This window comes from Nipponia nippon, unplaced genomic scaffold, assembly GCF_047370975.1.
Source record: "Nipponia nippon isolate SJK-2023a ecotype South Korea unplaced genomic scaffold, ASM4737097v1 scaffold_8, whole genome shotgun sequence".
Classification (NCBI taxonomy): domain Eukaryota; kingdom Metazoa; phylum Chordata; class Aves; order Pelecaniformes; family Threskiornithidae; genus Nipponia; species Nipponia nippon.
Genome location: NW_028262402.1, coordinates 32,722,964 through 32,748,824, shown reverse-complemented (window position 1 = coordinate 32,748,824; position 25,861 = coordinate 32,722,964). Strand labels below are relative to the sequence as shown.

At 41.3% G+C, this 25,861-nt stretch overlaps 1 protein-coding gene across 2 annotated transcripts in view; it reads left to right on the top strand.

Moving 5' to 3' along the window:
* NTRK2 (neurotrophic receptor tyrosine kinase 2) overlaps positions 1-25,861 on the top strand; it is a 207,988-nt gene that overhangs the window by 120,012 nt on the left and 62,115 nt on the right. For both annotated transcript variants that reach the window (XM_087741303.1, XM_087741304.1), the window contains one exon: positions 2,103-2,291. In XM_087741303.1, the coding sequence (XP_087597429.1) occupies positions 2,103-2,291 (189 nt within the window). The remainder of the gene's footprint in view (positions 1-2,102; positions 2,292-25,861) is intronic.

Sequence of the window (25,861 nt, the reverse complement as noted above, 5' to 3'; positions counted from 1 at the left end):
CATCTGAGGTACCCTTTCCCACAGTTTGTTAGGCTCTGCACTTCATTAGAGAAATCTTCACCAAAACTCTTAATCCTGGCAGCTTTCCTAGTAGAATCAATCTTTTGAGGATCTGGGTGATCAGTAATGACAAAACCAGCCTTGGTATTAGTATTTCACTTGATAAATTGCAGAGATCTAGGCTTCACTTAACATTTGTCAACAGTGACTTTCCAGTGAAGTGCAAGGTATTTGAAAAATTACCTCTAATGTTTCAGGCTAGGGGGGGAGTACTTTTTCGAACTATGAGAACATTTCCCTCATGCACCATTAAACCAACTGGGGAGAAAGGAAAGCAGGAAAGGGGTGGGAGTACACTTGAGTCTCTGAAGGTAGGGTTGAATAGCCACATGCCAGATTATTTAAGTTTTATTCCTGTGAGCCATGCCATGTAATGATAAAGTGTTTTTGTTAACGATAGAGTGAGCCACAAAAGAGTAGGAGTTTCTTTTCTTTAAAGCTGCCATTTCTTGGCTGCCGTGTCTGGGACTGTCCTAGTTCTCATCTTGTTCCTTAATTGTGTGTGTGCTATGCTGGATCCCGCCCATCTTCCCTCACGCCCTCAGTGATGTGTCTACAGGACCTGCTGCTGGTCCCTATCCCCCCTCTCTCTCTCTGCATCCCCCGTCTCTCCTGCAGACACAGATGCCATCTATGTGGTGGGTTACTCAGCTCTGTCTTGCCTCTGCACCGTTCTTTCTGTCCAAGCTAAAACTCAGTCTGGGGCTCCAGCATTTTGCGACTGGTGACTTGGAGTAAACACAGCTTTTCGTCATCCTCAAGGTTGTCTCTGCTGCCCCCTTCTTTGGGGGGGACATTCACCCCACCTGTCACTGCTGCCTGCAGACTAAATGCAGGTGTCATCTGAGGATGCCGTTCCAGGATAGGCACTTCCAGAGGGCAACTTTTTCCATCTGTTTCTAGCATCGTCTTTTGATTGTTAGAATTAGAAGATACGAATGCCACCCCAAAAACACTGGTTAACATGAATGGAGAATGAAGAACATGAATGGAGAATGAAGTGAAATGTGACATATGTGATCTCTGCTGGCTCTTCAGTGGGGAGATCAGGCAAAATGTTGCTGCTAAATGGTGATTCTGGTTTTCTTTGAATACTGGATGTAAACTGGAAGACATAATGTGGAATTTAAATGACAGGGTTAGATGGCAAGAGTTCAAATGTTACCTGCGCTGATCTTGCTGTTAGATCAAAGGCCCGTGTAGCTCACAGAATTGGGACACTGTGCTAAGCAGGATTTTTTTTACCCATTTACAAGGTTTTATCTCCGTGGCACTTTTCATTAAAAATATAAAGCACAGAGTGAAAACAAAACAGAAAATGTCACTGAATTACTGATAAAAATAAACCTCTTTCTGGAAGGTGACCAGACTCAGGTATGGATGGGGGAGCCAGTGGGATGTTCTCCTGGGCTGGATGAGCCCCTCTGCAGTGACCTCAGATTTTGCAGTGGGGTGGGACATGTCTTTCCCACTACTCTTCTCAATGTCTGCTCCACCCCGTCTGTGACTGTTCAAATTGTCCCCTGGATTTTGGCTCTCAACTGTGTTGTCTTTCAGAAATTACCAGCTTCCCACATCAGGATGAGCTCATTTCCTCTGTCTTTTGTCTTGTTATAATGCCACCACAAAGGGAGGGCAGGCACTCCCTGAATGTGTGGCAATTATTCTAAGTTGGGCATAAGGTAAAAAAGTTAATGTGTGTATTTCATAGCTTATTTCTGAGAATGACAGAAGGAGTTCAACAAATTTGGAGGTCTTTCCCAGTGACAGAATATGGTGGACCCTGACGTATTTAGTCTAGGCGATCTACCCGTACAAAAATTTGCTTCACATTCCAACTCGTAATGGAAAAAACCCACTGTTCTTCACCTGCACCCAGACATATAAAATTCCTGAGGTAAGGTCAACACGGCACACAAAGAGAGCTGTTGATTATGGGGATGGAGGGCAAACTGGTCCAAAAAAAAAAAAAAAAAAGGAATCGTCTGAGGGAAGGGAACCATGTGCTGAGTTACAGGAAAATCTTTTGTTTCTAACTCTAGGTCCTTCTTCAGTTATCAGCAATGACGATGATTCAGCCAGTCCCCTCCACCACATCTCAAATGGCAGTAACACTCCATCTTCTTCTGAGGGGGGTCCTGATGCAGTCATCATTGGGATGACAAAGATTCCCGTCATCGAAAATCCCCAGTATTTTGGAATTACCAACAGTCAGCTCAAGCCAGACACCTGTAAGTACAAACAACTGTGTGTTTCAGTCATTCATTTTACCTGTGCAAGTGCTGGGGCTCCTAACAGAGCTAGCAGAACAAAATGCTCTAAATTCCTGGGAATGGAAGGGTGGGATTAAAATGTATGCAATTTGTTAAAGGTACATGGGATGAACCGCTTTACGTCTGTCAAAGCCAAATTCAGCCCTTGTGATGAGTCAAGGAAGTCAACAGTGTGACGCTCAAAGCCCAATCCATATTCCATCAAAGTCACCGGTAGCCTTTCCATTGATTTCAGTGGTCTTTGGCCGGTCCTGTGCACTGAATGTGTTCTTGGGAGAAAACAAATCCTGGGTCAGAAGCAGAAGTCAGTATTGTTACATACGCGCTGCTTTTAAATTGATCGTATTGGCAATGAACATAACCTAACTTTGAAATCTGAGTATTTGTAAAGTTATAAGAATGATAAGGGTTAAACTTCAATTCTTTTAATTTCATTGTATAATTCAACCTTTACAGCTGGAAAAGGTGTTGAATATTTAAAAGTAGAGCAGAAGGTTGCATGATGGACAATAAATGTCACATACAAATTCTTCCATGTTCAGTTACAAGCAGGTGAAATGTGAAAAAATATGAAGAGTTAAACATAATTAACTATGAATAGTTAAAAAAGAGTATCCCTAACCTCAGCTGCTACTCTTCCAGCCTAGTAACAGTTTTAGAATTGGACATGTGAAATGTTGAGTTTTGAAAACCAGTAATTAGCATTGCAGCAGATAACCGAAAAATACCTAAAGGATATTGTGATTAATAGTAACTGCAGTGCTTACCATTTTTAACCAGCATCTTAAGGTCTTTAGGTGTTTCAGAGAAAGTTGTTCCTGCCTCTTTTTTCCTCTTCTTTTGTGTGTGAATGTACATACATTTCTGAAGTGTTACTGGAAGTCTAAACTGTTTCTCAGGGAAGTCTAGTATTCCAGTATAGCTGGTGAGCATTGGGCTTGCAACTAAGGGACACTGCATCCTATCTGTATCCTGCCCCGAATGATATCACTTCATAGCACAAACAGTAGTCTAGGGGCTTACTGCCAAGGCCAGAAACCTTTGCCTCCAACTTCGCAAAGCTTAAATGCCGTAATAGGAATCTTTCTTGACCTGTGCACGAGGGCATGCGTGCAGACGTGTATGCATGACTTCTAAGGTTGCAAAGACTGATGCTGGACTACCTACGCATCTTGTGACTATTAATGCTCGTCTACATCTAGATTGCTGCACTAAGCACAATCCACAGAAGGATATTCCTGCATCACAACAGAAGGTCTTTTTCTGCCTTTTTATTGTACATCCCTGATATTCGCTCTTACCATAGCTTTTTTGTGTGGCACTGTTTTGTGGTTAGAAATGTCCCATTTGAATAAACTGGCCTAGCATATGCAGTGGGATGCGTAACACTGAATTGCTGATACTTGATCAGCACAAGGAAAATGTTATACAGATGCATTCTGATTAGAACATTAATTTCTGTGAAGAATAGAAGCCGCTAGGGAATCAGAAATGGGCAACATGCCCACTAGAGCTCTCTAATGTTATATAAAAGGCCATGCTTTTAAATATGAGGCTACTGTACCTCCGTTCCCAGCTGCATTAGACGACATTATAATTGTTTGAATAAACATCAGTGACTACAGAGTATTTAACTTACAGCGTTAATGTTGAAACAACATACATGCTGTTCTGGGGAAAAACCCAAACTGTACCAAAACACAGAATTCTCTCACATTTAGTAAGCTGCACATTAAGTACAGACGCATTAAATCACGGCTGACTAGTGCTAAGTAGGTCCTGATCCTAAAAATACGTAAGTCTCTGTTTGGTTTTTTGTGCTGCAATGAAACCCACATGGTGTCAGGGAAATTAATCACAGTACATGAAGTTCAGTTTATGCATAAATGCTTGCAGGATGCAGCTCAAGACTTTGCTGTGGTGCTCTGGGGAGGTTTGTGGGGCTGATGCTCTGCATTTTGCCACATCACCATGGTGGTCTCAGTCTTTGTGGTTTTATTGCTTTAGCAAAGAGAATCAGGTAAACTGTGGCAGTGTATAAACCAAGGCAGATTTCTCCTACTACACTGAGCATCCGTCCAATAAAGAGCATAATTAAAATAGTCTCAGACAAAAATGGTCTTCCCAGAAATAATTTCATGTATGCTCTCTTTCCGTCTCTCTCACTTGTTATTACAGAGCTGCACATGTCCTTTCTTAACCTGCCAACCTCCTCCTGACGTGTATATCTGGTATTATAAACCTCTAAGCTAAGTAGTTCTCATACCTTTTTCCTGTTTACAATAATGCCAGCTCCAGATGTCATCTGGTTTCTCATCTCCAGCAAGATAATTAACATTTATGTTTACTTCCTATCTGATCTAAGTTCCATTGTCTGCTAGCATTAAACACAGCAGTCACTGACAGTCATGCTGGAAAAGATTCTTACATATTTAGTGTATGTTGGTCTGCAGAGGGAAGTGAGACTTCGAGCTAGGTGAAACTGTACGCAGATCGTATTGCAGTTTTCACAGAAGTTGAAGGAGTACATCTGCTAAGTAGCAAGTGGAGTTTCTTTTTTGTTATCTACTTAAGCCATATTGTGACTTCTCTACAGATAACCATTTCTGAATACAGTGTATCAAGCTCCATTGCAAAGTATTAGAAGTGTATGTGTTTAAAAGAAAATTAAAAAGTTGATTGCTATCAATTTAGTTTGAAATTCCATCACTGTATCAGTAAACTGGTGCTTTGGCTACTGAATAATTAAATCCCAAAGAGTGATGGCTTCTAAAGAGTCAGTCTCAGGCTAAAAGTTATAGCCCTTTCCTCCTCTTGAGAGACAGCTTTCAAGGTGGGAAAAGCAAACTGATGAAGACGAAAGATCCGTCGACTTGAAGGGTCAGGTTTCGGTCATCACTCAGAAGGACTGAATTTCTGTCCCAGGTTTCACAAATGCTGATGAGCACAAATGCTCATCTGTACCTTTAATTGTCATAACAGTAGAAAATTACTCTTCATCTTCCAACTGGGATTGGACGATATTTGCCACTCCAGCTGCTCATCATCTTAACTACCCATTTTCCTCGCCAGCAAACTCACTGATGCTTCTTCAGCACTCGACTGTCTGACACCCTATCCCAGCACTCCTGGCTTTTCCTTTCCCTGTTGTGTACCCTTGCTGGCCGGTGGGCTCATCTGCCACTCCAATATCTTGAATATTTCCGCCTTGAAAGTTTACAGTCTGTGGTGCACAGACATGTTTCAGACACATACCAGACTTCTTGGTTATTTTTTGTGTGAAATCAAAAGGTATTTCCTCTTTGGCAGTACTTGGCTAACAGTGACAACTCTGATTTCAGGTGTGTGAGAGAGAGTCCGCAGCCTGGACATGGTGAAATGCTCTTTGCCCTTAAGTCATGATAAACCAGGTTGTGCTGTATTAGCATCAGCCTGCAAACCTCTTGCCTGGCAATTACCAGCAGTGTTCAGTTGTTGCTGTTGAAAATTGGGCCATAACTCTGTAGTGAAGTAACATCACCAGGTGTAGAAACCTTGCATGGATGGCAAACTTTGCAAAGATTTTTGTCCCCTGAAATCAACTGGGCAATGTAGTATCTTGTAGGCATAGATGCTAACTATTGCTAGATGGTTAGCTTCACTAATCTTATAAGCTGTCACAGCCCCTAAGCTATTTGGTATTTTCATTAATACCATGATATTTCAAAAATTAGTCTTCTACATCTCTGCACAGAAATTGTTGTTGCTGAAGTTGCCAACCGAGCCTACCAGACCTGTTGAAACAGGATGGAAGAAACAAAGCCGTTTTCCCCATGAACAGCTATGAACTTTCTTCATTCATCACTTAGTTTGCAGCCCAGCGCTTGGAATCTATCAGCCCATTACTATTATATTTCTGTGATTAATGGTGGAAATGCAGTCAGTAAATAACATTGCTGTGTTGGTAGTAATGTGAAAAGCAAAACCTGAGGAGAGGACATGCATAAAACATCAGTGGAAGTGCCCAGGTTGAGGCTCTCAGGGCAAAACTTTGGTAAGAAACTGCATGCAGGTGGTTTTGAGATTTTGGGAATCAAATTGTACTCTGAATCTCACCCCATTAACCCCCACCCCCACCCCACAGAGTCACTGTGGCTGTTTGGGGCCAACTGAAAGGAACGCTAGAGTTTTGCCGTTTCATGGAGAGGTTTGCAAGCTCCAGGTCTCAGGCCCCCTAGGGTGGATAAATAGCAGCTGCACTGACATTAGTTTGCACTTCCCAGCTAATCTGTACTTGCAACTCACTTGATTTCAACCCTAAAGATATTATCAGTGACGGAAAGTAGCATATTGGGCAGGCTTGTTGATTAGTCAGTGGGTGGTCTAGTGGCAAGATGTTTTCAGTGGCTGGCCATGCATATAGCCATTGCGTTTCAGATGATGTGGTGTGGATTGCGGCTTTCAAATGGGAAATAATTTTTGTAAATTAATTTTGATTCATTTTGCTGATCTGAAAAAATGAATTTACAGTCTGTAGCTCCAGTTCCACAGTAAAATTGCTAATTGCATGTGCGATGCTAATTTTAAAGGCAGAAGTTTTGAGAGCATCCCTCTTCTGTGCCATTTTGAACACTGAGCTTTTCAATTTATGCTTAGGGATTTTTATTTATATTTTAGGGATTGTTACACCATTTAGTTAAACATGATCTCAGTCTTTTTCTGACTTGCCTTGTTCTTTAACTATAGATTTCTTTTTAACATGTACATAGCCAGACTTTGGTTGCCCCTGTTAGGCAGGAAAGTTGCAGAAATACTCTGCTTCACTCCACCACCGTCTTGAATGACTTTTAAAGGAGAAGAGAAACAGGAGTGTTATTCTTATCACTTTATCATGACTCCCACAGTACTGGACTTTTCTCTTTAAAGCCATAGGTCTTGGAGTTTGGTGATGATGTGGGATTTCATTTGAGAATGAAAAAAATGTGAAGAAAAGCTTGAGAATGTGAGCCAAACGACAGAAGGCTGAGGAAACAGAAAAAAAAATATCTGTTTTTCTTGTGTTTATTACATTGTGATTCTTTTTAAATTCAGTTTCATTATTTGGGAGCATTTGAGCATGCAGCAGCATGTGAGGGTGCAAAGCTGGCCCTGCTCTGCCAGCCTGGGGAGACAGCCCTGGCACGGCTGCCGCAGAGAGCAGAGGGGAGCAGCTGGATACCGGGACCCGCTGAATTACATTTCCTCTCCCAGGCCATTTGTGGAAGGGTGCAGCTACTTGTAGTTCAATACCCCATTGTTTCCGTGGCTCTGACCACTCACCCCACAAGGTGGACTGATTTCTCTTCATTTTGGAATAGGCTGACGACCTTCTCCTCAACCCTTGGGTCACTAGCAATGGGCCATTTGATATGAAAAAAGAAGTAGTTGTCTGTATCTGTGTCCAGGGTAGGTTCACAAGAAGGAGGGGATGTGGTCACCCAGTTTGTATTTCTCAGGCATCCTTGCCCCAGGAGTCCCACAGCCGAGCCTGGCCTGATTTTCCATCAACTCCTGAAGTTCGCAGAGCTGAAAACTTATAAGCAGCTCATTTTCCTGTAAAAGACACCATGACCTCAACAGCCAGAATGCAGAGGAGCAAAACTTAGTGAGATTCAGACTGGGAGGAAAAACTTCACTGTCCAAGCTGAACTTGCCAGTCTTGACATTCATTGGTAGCCAGGATTCAGAGGTTGGGAGACTTAACAGGGCACTCACTTCAAGATCTTCAGATGCTGAAAACCAAAAAGCTTTAAGTGCTGAAAGCCAAACATGAATGAGGTTGAGATTACAAGGAGGGATATACATACTATATTTACTGCTTGTCCTGATCCCATTGCGTGCTTTACTCTGGAGATATTTTATTGGCTAGGTAAATGAATGAGACATATTGGCTGAATAAAGATATAAAGATGTATGAAGGTATAGTTTATTATCTTGACTAAATACTTTTGTAGTTTGAGTGCATGTTTTAATCCCTGATTGCAGTCACCATTTAAAATGTGTGTCTTTGCAATTGTTCATCAAGTCATTCATATGTCAGAAATGTCAGCCATATACATTGGTAGTGTATTTCATTAGTTGCATTTGACTTTTGTTAACTGGCAAGAGATTTGTCTCCCAGACCATAGCATATTGAGTCTCAGATATTTTTCCCGATAATGTGGTCACATATTTCCTTTGCCCAACAAATAAAATGTAACAGGGAATAAATAAATTCATGAGAAATTAGATTTTTTAACTCCTGCTGCTCATTCTGAGACTGAGCAGACCTGCATTTTTTTTTTTGTTTTCCAACCAGATGGAAGAAATTCTCCCAAAAGCACAAGCTTCAGCTTGAAGAGTGGGTTTCTGCCTCCTTAAAAGTTCAGAATTGGAAAGAAAGGAATATTTCCACATTTAGTGTAGAGGTGAACCTATAGAATCAGTTTTGCCCCCAGATGTTACTTGTGTTGCAGTCTTGATCTGTCCATGAAGTCCATTTACATCTTAATAAAAAAGGCAAGAAATCATGCTTTCAGCAAAATATTTGCATTTTATCACACAGAATGTTTTTCTGTGACCTGAATTATTTGGTAAACTACTTGCTCTGAGAGTCTAAATGCTGGAAATGCAACTGCAAGAAAGAACAGCTTGGACTCTGATCTTTAATTTATGAACAGCATGAGTGTTTTATCGCCTGGAAATACAGCACGTGAAACATACGTTTGGCTAAATAGTGGATGTTATAAGTAGATCTGAGCAATGAAGATGCAAAGTATGCATTTCAGCTACAGAGACAGATTATGAGGCAAGGCAACATGAAACATGCGGTCTCAGGAAGGTGTCCAGTGTCAAAATTCAGGTAGAGTGTGCACCTTCTTGTGTAAATTTGTCAGGTAAACTTCAGATAAGCACACTGTTCTTCAGCAGAGCACTGATATGCACTGTCAACATCAAGCCCAACCATGGGCTTCATGTGAAGAGCACACTTAAGGACTTGGTGAAAGATGAATTAAACACATATGCAACCATTCTCTGCAATTAGGGTATTAGTCAATGTCAAACAACCAAACATGGTGCTTTTTTAGTAGGTGTAATCTCAGTGGCATCCCTACATTCAGTTTGTCATTTGACAATACATCTGTATCAGAAGTACATACACTATTTTGGCACCAAAATATGTAGCTAAATCAGTAATATGTAAATGACAAATAGCACTGTTTATATTGTAATGATTAAATTATGCCTTTCAGACTCTGTGCTGCATACTAAGTTCTACGGATGTTGACTTTATATACAGAAACCTGCACATGTATGTAAAAGCGTAATGGGAAAACAACATAATGGAGGTTAAATAGGTAGTACTTATATTTAAGCTGAATGGGGAAAAAAGTAATCCATTGTGAAAACCTCCTTATCATGATCCTAAGCATGGGAGCAGGATTGAGTCTTGGATTTATTTCTTTGTGTCAATGAGAGTTTTGGCTAAATGAGAAATACTGATCCCAAGGAAGCAAGGTAGTATAAATAAGAATAAAATGAGAAATTTTAAGTCTAATAAATACTAATGTATGAGAAAATCAGAAGTAAATCAAATAACTTTGTAGCCAAAATTATTTCATAAACACTACTACTAATTTTCTTGAGTTCATCACCAAGCAAGTGCATTGTTATTAAGAAACATGAGTGTGTAAAATGCAGTTAGCCCTGAGCACAAGCTTACCCAAAGTTGAATTTTTGGAGAAAATTATCAGGAATACAGTTGTCCACAATAAGGATCAGTTAAGACAGGGTAGTATTTATCACAGTTGCAGTGTGAGCCATGTTGGTTTTCAGCTGTGTATAACATCTTCGCACCTCTCACCAGCAGCAGTCTCTGAGGAATTAAGGCTGTCAGTGCTTTGAGACTGTGACTTTTGAGAGTGGTTGGCTTTGCAAATTTGCAGATCTGCCCAGCGCAGGGAGGCTCCAGATGGCAATGGGTTACGTTGTGCCTGCAGCCATCAAAACAGCAGAAGGGTAATCACCTCTGAATATATGCATGCCCCTCCTATTTATGTGTTTCTGTGTAAGAATGAGGGTGTATTGGCTTGCATGGCAGCCCACACGCCCAGCAGTTCACCTGCTCCGTCCCTCCCTTTCTTACATCATTCATACTGTGGCTATCAGATTCCGCGAGAGAGGTGCTTTCCCCACTGCATCCCGCTGCTGGTGGATCCACACAGCTGGGATGTGGGAAACTCATCCTCCCGCCCCTGCCCCGTCTCCCCCTGCAAGCAGGAGTGCTTATCAGCTGCTCCTGGGTGGCTAATCTCCCAAACCTTTTTTATTCTGTGATCTGCTCAGCTTGATTATTGTTCTATCTTGAGAAACCTTTCCCAACAAAAATTGCCACCGAGGGTCATAAGGTCCAAGTACATTTGGTTTGGTTTTGACAGGGTTTAGGCTTAGCTGCATGTGTGTTATGGGCATAGGGTAGGCCAGCAGCAAATGGAACCTAACAGCCATTTAAAATGTTGTCAGAGATAAAAGTAACACAGTTAGTAATATTCTGAAATATTCTGTAATATTCTTCAAATAATTTTTTTCAGCATTAACTTGTTAATTCAGCCTCTCATCAGGCTTCTCATTTTCCACAACAGCACTTGGTGAAAAATGATAGGCTGTTTTTTTGTCGCTGGAAGGTGTTGAATTAATATACACATTTTCGTTTAGACATATATTCTGTATAATAAAATACCTGAGCTCAGCGTTTTTGACTCATTTAAAAAATATGATTACATGGGTAGACAATTCCAGGAACATGCTTCCATCATTAATTAACACAAATGAAAACCCAACTGCTGAAACGTATCTTTATGATCATCTTTTAGAGCCCTCCCTTTCTCACTTTCCCTTAAGCTAGTTTTCTTTTGGTGTGGTGGACAGAAGCAAGAGCACCTTTCAGTTCCAGCTGCTCTCTCTGCCAGGGATGCCAAAGGTACCTCTGCTTTGTGGGACTATGACTGAGGGGCTCAAGGAGAGACAGGCAGCCCTTGAGCTCAGTAGTTCCCGGGGTTTTGAGGGTTGTTATGAATTTCTCAGCCTGTGGTTGAGCAGGACATTCCACAGAGAATGGGTTATTGCTCTTCAAAGGCCAGTGTGTGGATTAAGTCATGAGGCATACAGATTTGGTATGAGGTGAACCCTCACTTGGTCTTATCTCTAGCCCATCAATGCCCATAATAATTAAAGGCTATTATTTGCAGATTGCGGGGGAATCACTGTGATTGAAGTATAAAACCCCTGCAGGGGAAAAAAGTGTCAAATAACCTAAGTCAAGACCCTGCAACGAGGTCTGAAATTGCTACAAGTTCTGTTGAAGTTGTGCAGTACCTCTGGCTAGCGACTTGCTCATTAGCTTTTGGGGGCAATTAAACATTTAAATGGAAAACATATTGCATGGGAGTATTGTTTGCATTTAGAAAAAATACGTCGTGTATGCATACTTGCGCAATTATCGCCTGTTTCTCTAAATTGCAGCGTATCTCTGTATAACTAATAATCTCCCTAGGGTTTTTTTTTTTTTTAATTTCTGCATTTGGGGAATCTAAATTCCATTCTCAGATGTCAGCTAGGCATATGAAAGGAGCGTCTCAAAGGTATTCAGGGGCTAAATCAACAACAACCTGGTTTTCTGAAAAGCCCCTGAACAGCTTGGAAGTGTAAAGTCTGGTCAGTAGAAATCAGAGTTTAGTCAGCTTAGTACTTTGGACAATTCCAGTAAATTATTTTTTTGCCTTTAGCTACCGAAATGCCTTTGAAAACTGGCTGCTGGAATATCTGTTGAAAATCAGTAATTGTACAGGTCACAGGGTGCAGGAAAAGGCTTTCAGACTCCAAGAGGATCCCTTGAGCAGTACTGAGTTGTACTGGAGGGTTGGAGTCAGAGTTACGGAGATGGGAAGCAAAGCTGTCTTCACAGTGGCACTTCCTTCCCCTCTTCCCTCCTCCCGTCTTGGTTTGTTTCTTACAGCACTGGAAAGAAAGAATGGAAAACGAGGTGGTTGTCCCTATCACGTGGTTATTTATTCCCAAGATTGGGTAGTGAGAAGCCAAATCTAACTTCAAACAATCTCCAATTTATATCATTTTGAGGCAAATGCAGATTTGACAGAATTTTCAACTGCTGTTATGAATACTTCTTTGAGCTACAGTTTCAGTCAGAAACTTTCTGAACTGAAGCCATTCCCACACAGCTCCTCTCATTTCTGAGTGTTGCTTAGGTTTTGTTTAGATTTGGTTTCTTAGGCTGTCTCTCAAGGATGTGCTCTCATTTTTTTGGTGCCCACAGCTTGGAAGGCCTGTGGCTGCCTTAACAAAAACCAAGAAATAGCTGAAAACAATACCCATTAAGGGGAACATGTCCCACACAAAGAAGGGAGGAACAGAAAAAGGGAGAAACAAATGGAAAAGAAATAAAACCCCCTCAATCTCAGCATTTGGCAAAGAAAGAACAATACATGACTGATTTGCTCCGACTGCTTGTGCAGGAGGACATGATTTGTCTTTTCCCTGTTTTATTCTCATCAGAAGAAAAGCAACTGTTTTGCAGTATTTGCAGTCACCACTCAGGAGGCTGTTGAGACTGGAATAGCAATGGGACTGCCTCCAGACAGAAATGCATTGACCAGCACTGTCTGGGAAAGCTTGAAAAGCTCCTTCTTGGGTGGTAAAGTGCAAAGGCAAAAGCTTATGGGCTCATTCTTCATCCTCTGATTTAGAAGTGGAAGTACCCTGTTACACACAGGTGCTCTTTCCAGGACTGTCCATGTTGTCACGTGCTTGTGATGCTTCGGTCCATGAAGTTCACTTGTGCAATGAGGAGTGCACAAAGGTGCTGAGTACTCTCACACAGGTGAGAGTAAAGTGATTTGTGTTATCATTGTCCAGCAATGCTCTTCCTGTCTATGTCAATGGTAAATTGTCACCTCATTTTGCATACTGTATCTGCTCAGTTTGGGAATGGACAAATTGCTGCAGTGGATCTCAGTAGTAACTTTTCTGGTACCTAAAAATGGCTGCTACTGTACCTATTAGAAACCCTTCATCAAGTAAGTATCTAATCAGCCTTAAGGAGTATATTTCTTCCAGGTCTTCCAACATGGAGAGATTGGGTTATGCTCTGTGACATTAAGATTGATGTCCTTTTTAAATACTAACCCTGTCTAATAAACCAGCAGATATTCCCTGTATGGTATGTAGCAGCTTCCCTGGCATTAATGGCAACATATTGATATCCTCCTGTGGCCAAAACCCTCAGGATCAGGAAAGCAGAGGAGAAGAGGGATCAGAAGCAGCTAAAAGGCCAGAGGCTCACAGCTCACCTGCACCACCAGCCATTGCAGCAGAGAGCTGATGCTCATTTGTCCTGTCAGGCAATGATGTGAAACAGTGTTAGCATCATCAGAGGTACATTAGTGTTCTGCACCCAATGTAATGACTGGCGTGAGCCTTTGGTACTGCCCTGAAGGCTCTGAACCCCCATTGCATTCACAGTGTGCCTGGAGAAAGGACTGCTGTCCACCCCTCTGCATCAGGGGAACGGCAGAGGCAAGTTTGCTGTCCTTCAGATCCTGCAGCCCATGGCTGACTACAGGTGTAAACTGCCTTTGACTTCAAGTCACATCAATTCTCTGGCCTTCGCTGAGGAGGCTGGATTTGCAGGCTGGACCCCTTCAGCTGCCACAGGCAGCCCCAGCATGCATCAGACATGACGCCCAAAAGCTCAGCGCTCAACTCAACTTTGCAGGAAGATTCCTTTCAGTCTTGTGCCTAATCCTGAGAGGAGACATCAGGTGCATGTTTTCAGTGAGGTGTGATTTTAGACAAAGTAAATCACAGTTGTTATCCTGAAGATATGGTACAGGAGCACAGACTTAAGCCTCAAATTCACACAGTCCTTCTTGGAAAACATATTTTCTTTTTGCCATAGCTTTTGCCTCTGAAGAGGAAGGCACAAGCCTTTTGCTTTCTGTGCAGATGCAGTGAATCCTTCTGAAAGTTAATCTGAATTCAGCTGTTTGCCACAGTCCTTATTTTACTAGAAGGTGACTATTTCCCAGCTCACTGAAGTCTTTCACATTATGCATTCTGATGCAGTACATTTCCTCACTGGAATTGGTTTTGCACATTTATCACAATGTTGTATTGCACTTTAAGGTTACCATTTTTTGCCTCTTTTAATGGCAGCATTTTAAAGAACCCTGAAATTGTACCACACTGAGGAATAAACACAGTGCAAAATGAAGTATGTCTTTCAGAAATGACAAAGAAGAGAGAAGTTTCAACTTTCTTTGCAGTGATAGCTTTCCTCCAGAGGCCCAATCCAGAATTGATTTCCCATTTTAATCAACATGAGTTATTCCAGCCTATTGATTCTGTGTGTTTTGAGTTTGGCCTCAACAACTGAAACAGGACTGTGGTAAATGGCAACATTAAACAAACTGGTAAGAGATTTATCTTGGACTGGTAAATTTTCTTGGCTGCAAGATAGGATGGTTTCAAGATAGAACAAAGCACACAGGTGTTCATTGCTCCTGCAGAAGACAGCTTTGCCATCTCAACTTTGCAACTTGTGTTTATTGACAGAATATGTACACAAAAATATGTAGAGCACTTTCTATGGGTAAAGAACTGAAAAGCTTTGGGTGTTTTTCTCAATAATGGAGAGAAAGCATACAGAGAAGTCTTTGAATTTTATTTGTTTTGGTCTAGTCTTGGGATGGACTCTCTGCGTGAGCGTGCGGTATTTATTTTTCATCATATATAAAAGGCTGTGCCCACCCACAGTGAGGTCTTGACCTCATCAGGCCAGCTGTCCCATCCAAATGTCCATAAAAGCTTTTAAGAAACATTTTGTTACACTTTCTCTGACCTTTCTCTATGGGTATACTGTATACAAGCATACATGTTAAAATCCACAGTATTCCTTAGCTAAATCATCTCAAGAGCTGTCTTCCTGAAACCTTGATTCTTCCACGACCACAGCCAAAGGCTGCACTGGGAGACATTTGAATGACTGAGAGACTAGTGTCTGCCCCATGATAAAGAAATACGGCAGCAGACTCCAGAAGAGTTGTGTCAGAATAGTCCCCTGACTTTCTCTGTTCTCACAGAGGGCTTTTTTAGGTATCCACCTTAGAAAGACGATGAATTCAGAGAAGTGCTAAGAACGAAGCTGCTGCAGAAACATATCTCGATGCCAGGAGTTTTCATTTTTAAGAAAGAAGGTCAATTATTTAAATGGAAATGCAGTCTAAGGAAAGATAGCAATCTTGGGTTTAAATCTTTCCTAGATCTCCATGCTCTTATAAAAAGAAAAGGAAATATTAGTTTACAAGCTCGGGTATAAACCCTCTGTAGTCAGAAGCTGCCCATCATTCCATGTGATGATTTCTGCTGGCAGATCCTTAGAAGCCATGTCAGTGCTGAGATGGACTTGGAGTTTTGCATGGCATGTTAACTCTCTGGGTAATCAGGTTAAGAATGCCGTAGATCAAAGCCCGTTTGAACACATTCAAGCCAAAACCAGCAAGTGCTGTTTTCTTTGTATCTTGGATTCTGTGACAGAACAAGCTTTATCTAACCTCATCTGCAACAAACCTCATTGTCTCTGACAAGAGCGTATTTGGAATTGGCTTTTGGGTTGCTGCTTTTAAGTAAGCTAATGAGCCATTTAATACTGTGCAAGCTAAGCATTTCTGCATCCTGATACACTTGAATTATTGAGGTTCTTGGTGTGTGTTCTTCAAGTTGTGCAAGCTGTAGGATGACTGTAAAGAAAATCGCTCTTTTGAGCAGCTAGTACTCAGTCTGATCCACAGAAGGTGATGGTTTGATTCATAGGAGACAAAAGCTTCTTCTCCCCTCCTCTTCAACCCAATGAAAGGTGGTGGAGCAAAGCATCAGGTAAAAATAGTGTAAAGACTTATGAAATGCACACTGTGCCCATGAATGCAAACAATATGAAGTATATGAATATATTCAGTCTCTTAACATGGTGCTCTCTTACAGCAAGATTATGGAACAAAGGAAAGGCAATGCAGACTCTTTAACATTTTGCTTGTTACCTTTGACAGGCAGCTGTTCTGTATGGACAGAATTCACTGTATATCGTTAGGCTTTGCTACAGGGCATACCTCCCGTGTTGCAAACATGGAGAAAATATTCTTATCTCTAGGTGTTGTTTAAGCCAGAAAGCACGTTGTTAAGGGTGACAGTGTTCTACATATGGCATCATAAAAGTAAACTCTGAGACACAATTACTAATAAAACTCATTAGACAGGACAAAAACCAAACCCACATCACAAAGATGGAGCAGATCAATCATGCTCAGACAACAGGGAAACTGCAGGGAAAATAGAAAAGCCTATGACTTGCATGTATCCAAGCAATAACCAGCAAGAGCTCCAGTATGAACTGGCACCCTGTGAGACAGTGATGTGTACAAATCTCCCTCTCCCAGACAAAGAAAAGGAAGGAGAGAGTGGGGGAGGAAAAAGGAAATAAAAGATAAGAAAGACAAAAGGGTAGGCCTGTTGGTCATTTACTCCAATTAAGCCAATATTTTGCAGCTGTACAGCTCCGAAGTTCAAGCAGTTAAAGTCACTACCTAGGTTTTGCCTTCCCTGACAGCATGACTTCAGGATTTGGATTCAGGGAGCAAAAGGATTTGGGCAAGTAGGCTTTGCTTTTGATACATTACCTGACTTGCTAAAAGCAGCAGTGTTTGATTAAGGATCTTTTTAATTGCCTTTCACTAGGCCGATGTGTTCATTGAGCTTTCCCTCTTTTCTGCATTTCATCGTGACAGCCAACTAATTGAATATCCGGGTCGGGTTGGGAAGGAAATTTTATCCACACGCCTCTGGAGCCTCAGTGAAGAGAACTGGAGGTTGGCGTGGCAGGACCTTACATCTGTGGCTTTAACCATTTGTTGATTTGGTTTTATAGCTTTTAAACTGGTGTTTGTTGCTTCTGTAGATGTTCAGGAGGGAAGTCCTCTTGAATCCCTAACGGCATTTCATTATGGTTGTAATTATAAAATGTCTCGTAACTTTGCGAAGTGTGAAAGGATCAATAGAGTACAAGACAGCTGAAAAACAAAAAGCTCTTCGGGGTCACCGTTTATTTCTGTACCCACTCATGCCCCCCACTTCCAGAGCCCAGCTGCTACTTGTGCTGCTGGAGGTATGAGAAGAAAGATTGTTAGAGTGCTGGGATAAGGGAAATGTAACAGCAGTGCTTGTGATTATCAAAGGGGTGGGATATTTAAGAGATACCATGATTTACATTGGTTGCTGAAAAGCGGAGGAGCCATTCTGTGGATTTTCTTTGTATTGGGAATATTAATATAACAGCACCAACCTTACTGAAGAAGAGATGGCCCATCATAATCCAAATGGTGGGTTCTAGCACAAAAATACTGCTGTATGCAAAACTTTTGCTCTTCCAAAGGATTTGTACATTGATGAGTATTTGCAGTAGCATATCAATTAAATTGCACAATCCTTCTTTGATGGTTATAATTTTGTTCAGTCTGGGAGAGATTTTCTGAGCAATTACTTTTAACTCACAGCATTCAGATCAGGACTTAAAGTTTGACACAAGTCAGTCCTATTCAAATCTTGGGGTTTAGTTCAAACTTCTATAACTTCATTAGATCTTGCTTACAAATTTGCCATGCTTAAAACTGAGTTTTAACTTCCGTTCTCTGCATCCTTTCCACTTGCATGTGATTTTTACTGGATAAGTTTCTTGGGAGTCGAATTTGGTAGCCTCTGGATAGGAATGAGGATAATGATCAGTGGAGAAATGTGCTGATGTGCAGGCATCCTGCATAGGCTTCTGTATGAGACTGGCATCCAGTTCATCTGATGATAGCCTTGAAAGAGTGGTTCCTCCCCCATAATGCAAAGTGAGAGAGGAAGGTCCTAGTGCCTTTACCACTTTGTACAATCAGAATAATGCAGCCTTTACTGAATTATTCCATCTTCAGTACAACTCCTCCCCCTCCAAAGTTCCAGGGTAATAGCTGAGATTTTAAATGCACAGAAGTAAAGCTGTTCAAAAATAGAATTTTCCTCCCATGGGAGATTTCAGCATTTCAAAATTGCTTTCTGCTTTAAAATCAGAATGTAAGTTAAAGCAGAGAGCACTTGATTAAATTTTGTCTCAAGTTTTGAATTGAAATGTTGAAATGGAAAAATACGCATCTTCAATAAAATGTAAATAATGTGATGCTTTAAAATGAAAAGTTTATTTGGGCAAATATTTCAAAATTATGGGTAAGATTTTTTTTGGGGGGGGGGTGTTTTATGGGTGGGGAAAAAAAAAGCTTTTTTCCACTTTGGAATGTTCAATTTGATTCTTTGTTTTAAAAAGCCAAAAAAGTAACTGAAAATGAACATTTTCCTGCTGCTGAATCTTTGAAACTTTATTTTACACCATTAACATTTTTCAGTCAAATTTTTCAACTGGCTTTATGCTGAAGTCAGTGCTGTTGGAATCAAAATTTTGAATGTCCTGATTTGTGTTCAATTAATATTTGGCACATTTTCTTTCATTCCTACACCTGTTTCCATTAATTTTCTTGTTGAACTTATTTGTGAAGGGGAGGGACCCTAAAAGACAAAAGCGGTTGTATGTAACTGCAAGTGATACCCAACAAGTCCAAACATTCTTGGATTAAAGGGTGAAACTCCACTGAAGTCAATGGAGCTTTAAATATTGGCACCAACAGAAATTCTGTCCCATGGAGTGCAATTGCATTGTCACATCTTGAATGCTCATCATTCTCATGATAGACATTACTAAAGGAGTCCCTTTTCAAGCACTTATGCATTTATTGTTTTCAAAACCCATTTCCTCAGAGAGGTCAAAAGCTCTTCTCATCACCATAGGGAGCCCATGGGAATTTCGGCATTCTGAAGTACGGCAGGTATCCAACTGCATTAAAATGTGAACGCCTTTTTTTTCTGGTTTTTTTTTGGTTTTTTTTTTAACCATGTTTGGGTTTTGTCATGAATCAAAAGTGGTGGAATCTAATTATTTTTTGATTGGAAGGAAAAACATTCCAGGAGGAAAAATGTCACATTAAAATCGGATTACTTCCAACTAATCCATAAAAGAAATTCCCCTAGTGAAAAGGCCCTGTCCCCGATTGCTTTGTATCACTAATGTGATGCTATAATGCCATTTTTATACCATGTTTCTGGCAATTTTTGGTCTTATCTATGCAGAATATAGATTGCAGATCTCCTCTAAAAGCCAGATGTTTTCTCCTGCTTGGCTGTACAGTAAAGCTGGAGTTTTCCCTCCTTGCCTATGTTTATATTTTTCCTTAAGAGCAGAAAACAATGCAATTATTTGCGTGCGTTACTTTAGAGTCCCAAGGTCCAAACAAGACCTCACTGTGCGAAGCGTTGTGGGACTGCGCAGCTGGAAATAACCCCTGCCTGAAGAGCTTTTGTGCTATGGCCCCACTCCCATAACCTGGAGCTCGTTGGTTGGCCTGTGGGCAGGTTACAGACCTGGGGCGTCACGCACAGGGTGAAGAATGGGGAGAGGATGCTTCGTTGTCCTGCCTGCATGAGCAGCGAGTCCCAGGGATTAAATCCCTTGCCCCAGCTCACGCAGGATATCTGTGGCCGACCCTGTGGTGGAAGCCAGATCTCCTGCGTGGCCCCCTCGGCCCCTGACCCATCCATCCTTCCTCCCTGGTGTCATGTTGGCCTCCAGCGCAGAAACTTCTACCCGAGGAATTTTCCATTGAGTTCTGCTGCTGATGAGTTTCTTTCTCACCAATAGGTGGAAACTGACAGCCCGGTTTCTCAGGTGACACAAGGAACGGTTCTGCCATCCCAAATGAGGCAGGAAAAACATCACGCAGAACAAGGAATTTTCCATAAGAAACTGTACCATAGCAACTGAAAAAGACGTTGAAGCACATTACACTTTCTCAGCTTGTTGCAACCTGTGCTTTGATGCAACAGGACATCAGAAAAGCGAAGACTTGGGTTTTTTTGTTTTTCTTTTCCTCACTTATTTCTTTGGCCAGGAGAGTGATTGCTTTAACTGGTGCTGCTTGATCATAATGAATTTATTGCAAAATTGTGTAACCTTTCCACATCCGTCTCCGAAGTCTGTGCCAGAGCCTGTGTTCTGGCATGCATTGTCATGCTATAGCTGGGGAGGGTGAGGGAACTACATCTGCAAACTTCCATAAGAGATCACAAGCTTTTGAAATTGTAGGATAACTAACCAAATGGGATGCAGAAATATTTCCAACAGGCTGGCAGCTGTGCAATATGTGGCATCAAAATAAAGTTGAGTCACTAAGAAGTAGTGATAAATAAGCTAGCAAAAGTTTCTGTCTTTTTTTCCTAAGCATACCACAACTATGATTGTCTAGTGTAACAGAAAAAAACATCACTGTGCAGAAACAAGTGGCTGTGATGTTGGTTTGGATATGAACAAATTCTTGATGTACTAAGGATAGCATTTAATTAAAATGTTTTGTAAAATCTTTAAGGGAAGTCTTTGCAGGGCAGATGTTTAACTTGTTCCTGAGCAGCTGTAACAGGTTGTTCAGGATGAAGAAATCTAAATTAACAGTACCTAAAGTGCTTAAGTGAGAAAACAGGGGAAAACCTGGTTAGCACTACTAATCAACTGAGGTCTGGAGATTCCCTTTCTTTTGAACTGGAGCAGTTTAGTCATCTTCCTTGTCTTTTTTTCAGCGTTTATATTGCACCGTGCCCATATTTAATCTCTCCCTTGTGTCCCTTCTCAAGCCCATCAGCAGTTCAGTCTTGTGCTTCTCACTGGAAACAATAAACTCCATGGTGTGGATGATCCTCCTCTCCTATATATCTGCAGATATGAATTACTGGGTGGAAGGCTGCGGCATATAGCACATTTGCTATGTATATACTGTCTTTTCATTCAAACTCACAACCTGTCCAATTTCTGAGGTATTTCTGAGGCAAGACGTACTTTTTTTCTGTGAGACTGCTTGTTTCAGGTTCCCTTCGATGTCGGTGACAAGCCTGTCACTGATTCAAGAAAGATGTATCAGGCTCCTTCAGAGCTGGGCTTGAACTAGAAACACTGTACTGGAGCAGGAGTCATCATGGCTGGCCTTAACTAGGGCTTTCAGAAAGGTCCGTATGTGAAAGCACAGTACTTTTTGTGCAGTAGCAAGGATAATGCAAGTTCTCGAACCACTTGCTCCTAAATGTAGCTAGCTTTCAACTTGGTTAACTGTGAGTGAAAATACCTTTTAAAATAGTCTTGAGAAGAGAGTTTGCCCAATGATGTGGTTTGGATGCTTAGCTGGAATAGCCCTTGTTAGGATGCAGTTTATCGTTTTCCCCAATTTCCACAACAACTGTCATTTCTGATGCCTGCTTGTTACAATATGAAGGAAAATGATTCCAGTAGCTCCTGATCAGAAATCTTCGTTTGTTTACATTTATGAAGGTGTGGAAATGGAGCTACAGCAAGTAGGTTTGAAGTGCTGGTTGTGGTATGTTAATCCCTGGGGGCCTGTTTATTTTTGTGCAGGATGGTACATAAGAGACTGTAAACTAACAACATACAGAGTGGAATAAGCAAAGAATTAGGGCACTTAGCTAAGCAGCAGACCTCACATTTTCTTTTGTTCATGGCAAGTCTTTTTTTTTTTTTTTTCTTTTTTTGTCCTAAATTAGGGGATGATGTGGGTTTCTTAATTGCTTTCTTCAGCAGCTTCTCTTTGTGACTGTTAATCTAGAAGGATTCCACTAGTTTCCCAGTTTACGTTTTGTGAGTGAGAGCAGGATTAGTTTCGTGGCATACAAGATAACACTGTTGGCAATGCAAGAGAAACAGTGGTGTTGTAAAATCTTTTTTTCTGAATGTATTTTTTTCTTTCCAGTTGCTTTTATTTTTTACTATGTTATAATACACTTAAACTTTAAGGAGGCCAGAATCTGTAAAAATAAAAGAAAGTATTCATTGCAGCCGCATCCATATGTGAAGAGTTTCCACCTGAGATTTTGAAATTAAGAAAGTGATGGCAGCAAGGAGTTTGGGCCATTGTTTTCAAAATATACGAAATAAGAACTTTGATGAATACAAAACTTACACTTTATAGTTTTGTGACACTGCCCAAATAGAACGTAATTAATATTTCAAAAAAACCCACTATTATGAAACAGCTAGGTAAGCATATCTGGCCTTATTTTCTAGGTGGGGGAAACAATGATAAAGGGATTCACTAAGCAGAAGCCTCAAAAGAGTTGTTTGCCAAAGCACTGATGACAAATACCTTTTCATCTGTGTGTGTGTGTGTGTGTGTATCTAGGTTTCAGAAGCAAACGATGTTGCCTCTCTGTAGTTTCTCTGTAAGGAAAAATGCAAATCAGTAATGGTTATTTTTGCAGTTATAGCCTGTTACATTCTTGGAACATGTGGCTGAATTACTGTTCTCCTATCGAAGAAAATGTTACAACAAGGGAAGAATAAATGTGACAGAAGCAGTGGTAAAAGCAGCACACTGGCCTGTAAGTTAGTGGAGAGTTGTATGTGGGAAAACACTGGGAAAACTACCCAATAAATCTTGAAATTTGTTTCTAAATAATGATGTTACCTTCTGACCCTTCCTCTACTCCATAAAATTCTGACCAGAAGGGCAGGCTAGAAGCACAGAGTCCTGGAAATTGCTTGAGGACCATTTTGTGGGTGTTGGGCTACCAAAAGGCAAAGTAGCCGTCCAGCTACGTAACAGGCTTCAGACCAGTCCCTCCTAAAAGCAGGTCTGTACTTGCCTTCCTGCTGGTGGTGGTCTTGCAGGAGGCTGCAGTTAATCAACACTGCTTGCACAGTGGTCTGTTAATGTACCCTGGTGACATCTTGTCTGTAGGGCTAACAGTAATGCTTTGTGTACCTCAGCGTTTTAGTTCAGTGCAGATGGCGTGCATATCTACGGACAACACCCGTTTCCTTAGCTGCAAGTGCCAGTTCCGAGCGACTTGAGACAAAAATCCAGCTGTTTCAGTGGTAACAATAAACATGATGGTAATTTTTATTATTTCCTTTACTGATAAGCACGTGGGGTATTCTGCCATTACAGTTCAACAAATGTAGCAGCCATTTGTGTTGGTTACTGCTGCTCAAAATGCTTTCCAAGTACATGAGTATGTAGGCAGCTGGTATTTATTGCTCTGGGAGAGAACTTGAACTTCAGAAGGAAGGGGAGGAAAAAAACCTACATTTTGCCTATCTTCATTCTGTGCAGACTACAGTTGCTGTAAATATCATGGTGTACAGTAGTTGGAACAAAACAGTTTTGTTTTTTAAAAGAAACAGTCATATAGATGCTAGGTGAGAAGAGAACTTCTCTGGTCCGTGCATTTTTGGTTTCTTGCAGAGACTGCCAGAATTACATTTGCATTCACTTCAGTCTACAACAAGTATTACAGAAGATTCAACAGTAAGTACTTTCCAAATATAAAGAGCGTAGGGGAGAAAGGTGACTACGATTTATAGTGACATCTATTAAGCTTTTACAGAATATCATACGTGTGTACTAGCTATCACCATAAAATTAACTGGTACTAATTGGTCAGAGCTGCCAACTCAGTCTGCTTATGAGTGTAACACTCTTCTTCAGGTCATGTTCATTATACTGACATCGTATGTCAGATCCTGAATAAAGTTCATTCAGCCATTTCTGCTGTTCTTCTTCTTGTTTGCCCTGCTATGTGTGTGTGCTGCCATCAGCAAGAGTTCACGTCTCGACAAAGACTGGGTCTGTGTGCTTTGGCAAATACGTGTCTCGGGTATGTGCCCAGTGGCCACTTCTCCAGCAACTGCGGGGCTGTGGGAGGGCATCCTTCGATTGAATCCCGCCTGGTGTTTTCCTCTTTCTTGGAAACTGACTGGAACAAAATGTTCAAAGCTCTTTCTTCCTCCCTTTCCTCTTTTTTTTTTTTTTTTTCCTCCCTCTTTCTGTCTTTCACTTCCATTCCTCAAAAGGCTGTAACTGGGTTCATTATTGTGTGATAAATCAGCAGTAAACTTCTATGCATTTTGCTTCATTTGGGCAGCTCCTGTTCCTTAGTGACAGCTGCTTGGCTCAGCACACTATAATTATCAACTCAAAACCAAGATGCTTTTAGGTGCTGAAAGCGTATTGGCAGAGACTGGACTTGTCCTCAACCTTGTCATGGGCCACAGCTTCAAAAGATCCCGTTTAGTGTTTGCTTGGTTGTGTTGTCGCTGTTGGTACTGGGGCTTTGATGGTTCATTATCACAGGGGACCCTGTGGGAAGCTGTTGTTATCCTAAAGGAGTACAGGTCTTTGTTTTTCATTAGTTGCTGACATATCGTATAGTTAACTTTTGATTAATCTGTGTTCATTCTCTTTCTCTAAAATAAAGTTTTGTTGATATGTGGGAGGAGATTTATACATGTTAGTGAAAATTTACAAAGCCCTTATTTAAACAGATGTCTGAAGGGGGCTTTGCTGAGAAACAGACCTGTTGGTTTGTTGTGTGTAGTGGAACCGAGGCACCCTCTGCTCCTACTTTAAGCCTGTCTCTGTTTGGCTTGCTGGCTGGACAGATGGGTTACGTGCTGAGTGAGTGACTGGTGCCTAGCTGTCTGCAGCCGCGGGGGCGTACAGAGCGTGGCGTTACCCCTGGTCCACTAAAGGGCGAGTGGCCCTTCGCTGTATGTTGTGCAGACCAGTTCCAGCGGGCTGTACGTAGTTGAGATTTTTTGCTCCCTCACCAAACTTGTTTTAGAAAAGAAGGAGGAGGACTCAGTATTTGTCTGAAATTTAGAGAAACATGATTTCGACTGACAGGTAACACAGTCCAGAGCTCAAGTGAGTGGAAGGAGATTTCTCTCATTCTCTGCTAGATCTGTCAGCTAGATGGGTTGGTTTTCATGTTACATGAAAATAACATGCAGATCCAAGAGGGGAGAAGAGAAAATACATGACATGTTTTGCAAGAGAAATTATCTGGGAAAGTCCTGCTGTTCCCATTGCCAAGCCACAGCTTTTCTTTTCTTACTGTATCCATGGGGCAGGTTGGGTTTTTGGGACAATTAGAATAGGCACCTATCCTGCTACTATTAAAAAAGGCTTTGAAGTGTTGTCAAATCCTGCTGGACTATAGTTTAGTGTAATTTACAGAGCAGTTCCAAGTAGGAGCACCACTGTTTGCTTAAGCAAAGCTCAATGCTAGGGGCATGACACCGTCTCATTTGTATCCTTCCCTAGCATCTGGGGAGGTTGTCAGACCCTGGAGAATGATAAGAAGTCACTCAGGCTGTAGAAACCTCATGACCTTTACAGACGGAATAATTTGTGTTGTTACCATACAGCAAATGTACTCTTTATGGTCTTAGTCCTTTGGAGGATGCAGGATGGAAGAACCAGTTCAGCAGAGGAGGTGATGTGTGGTCTACGATAAGCAGATCTTTTTAAGCTCGTAAA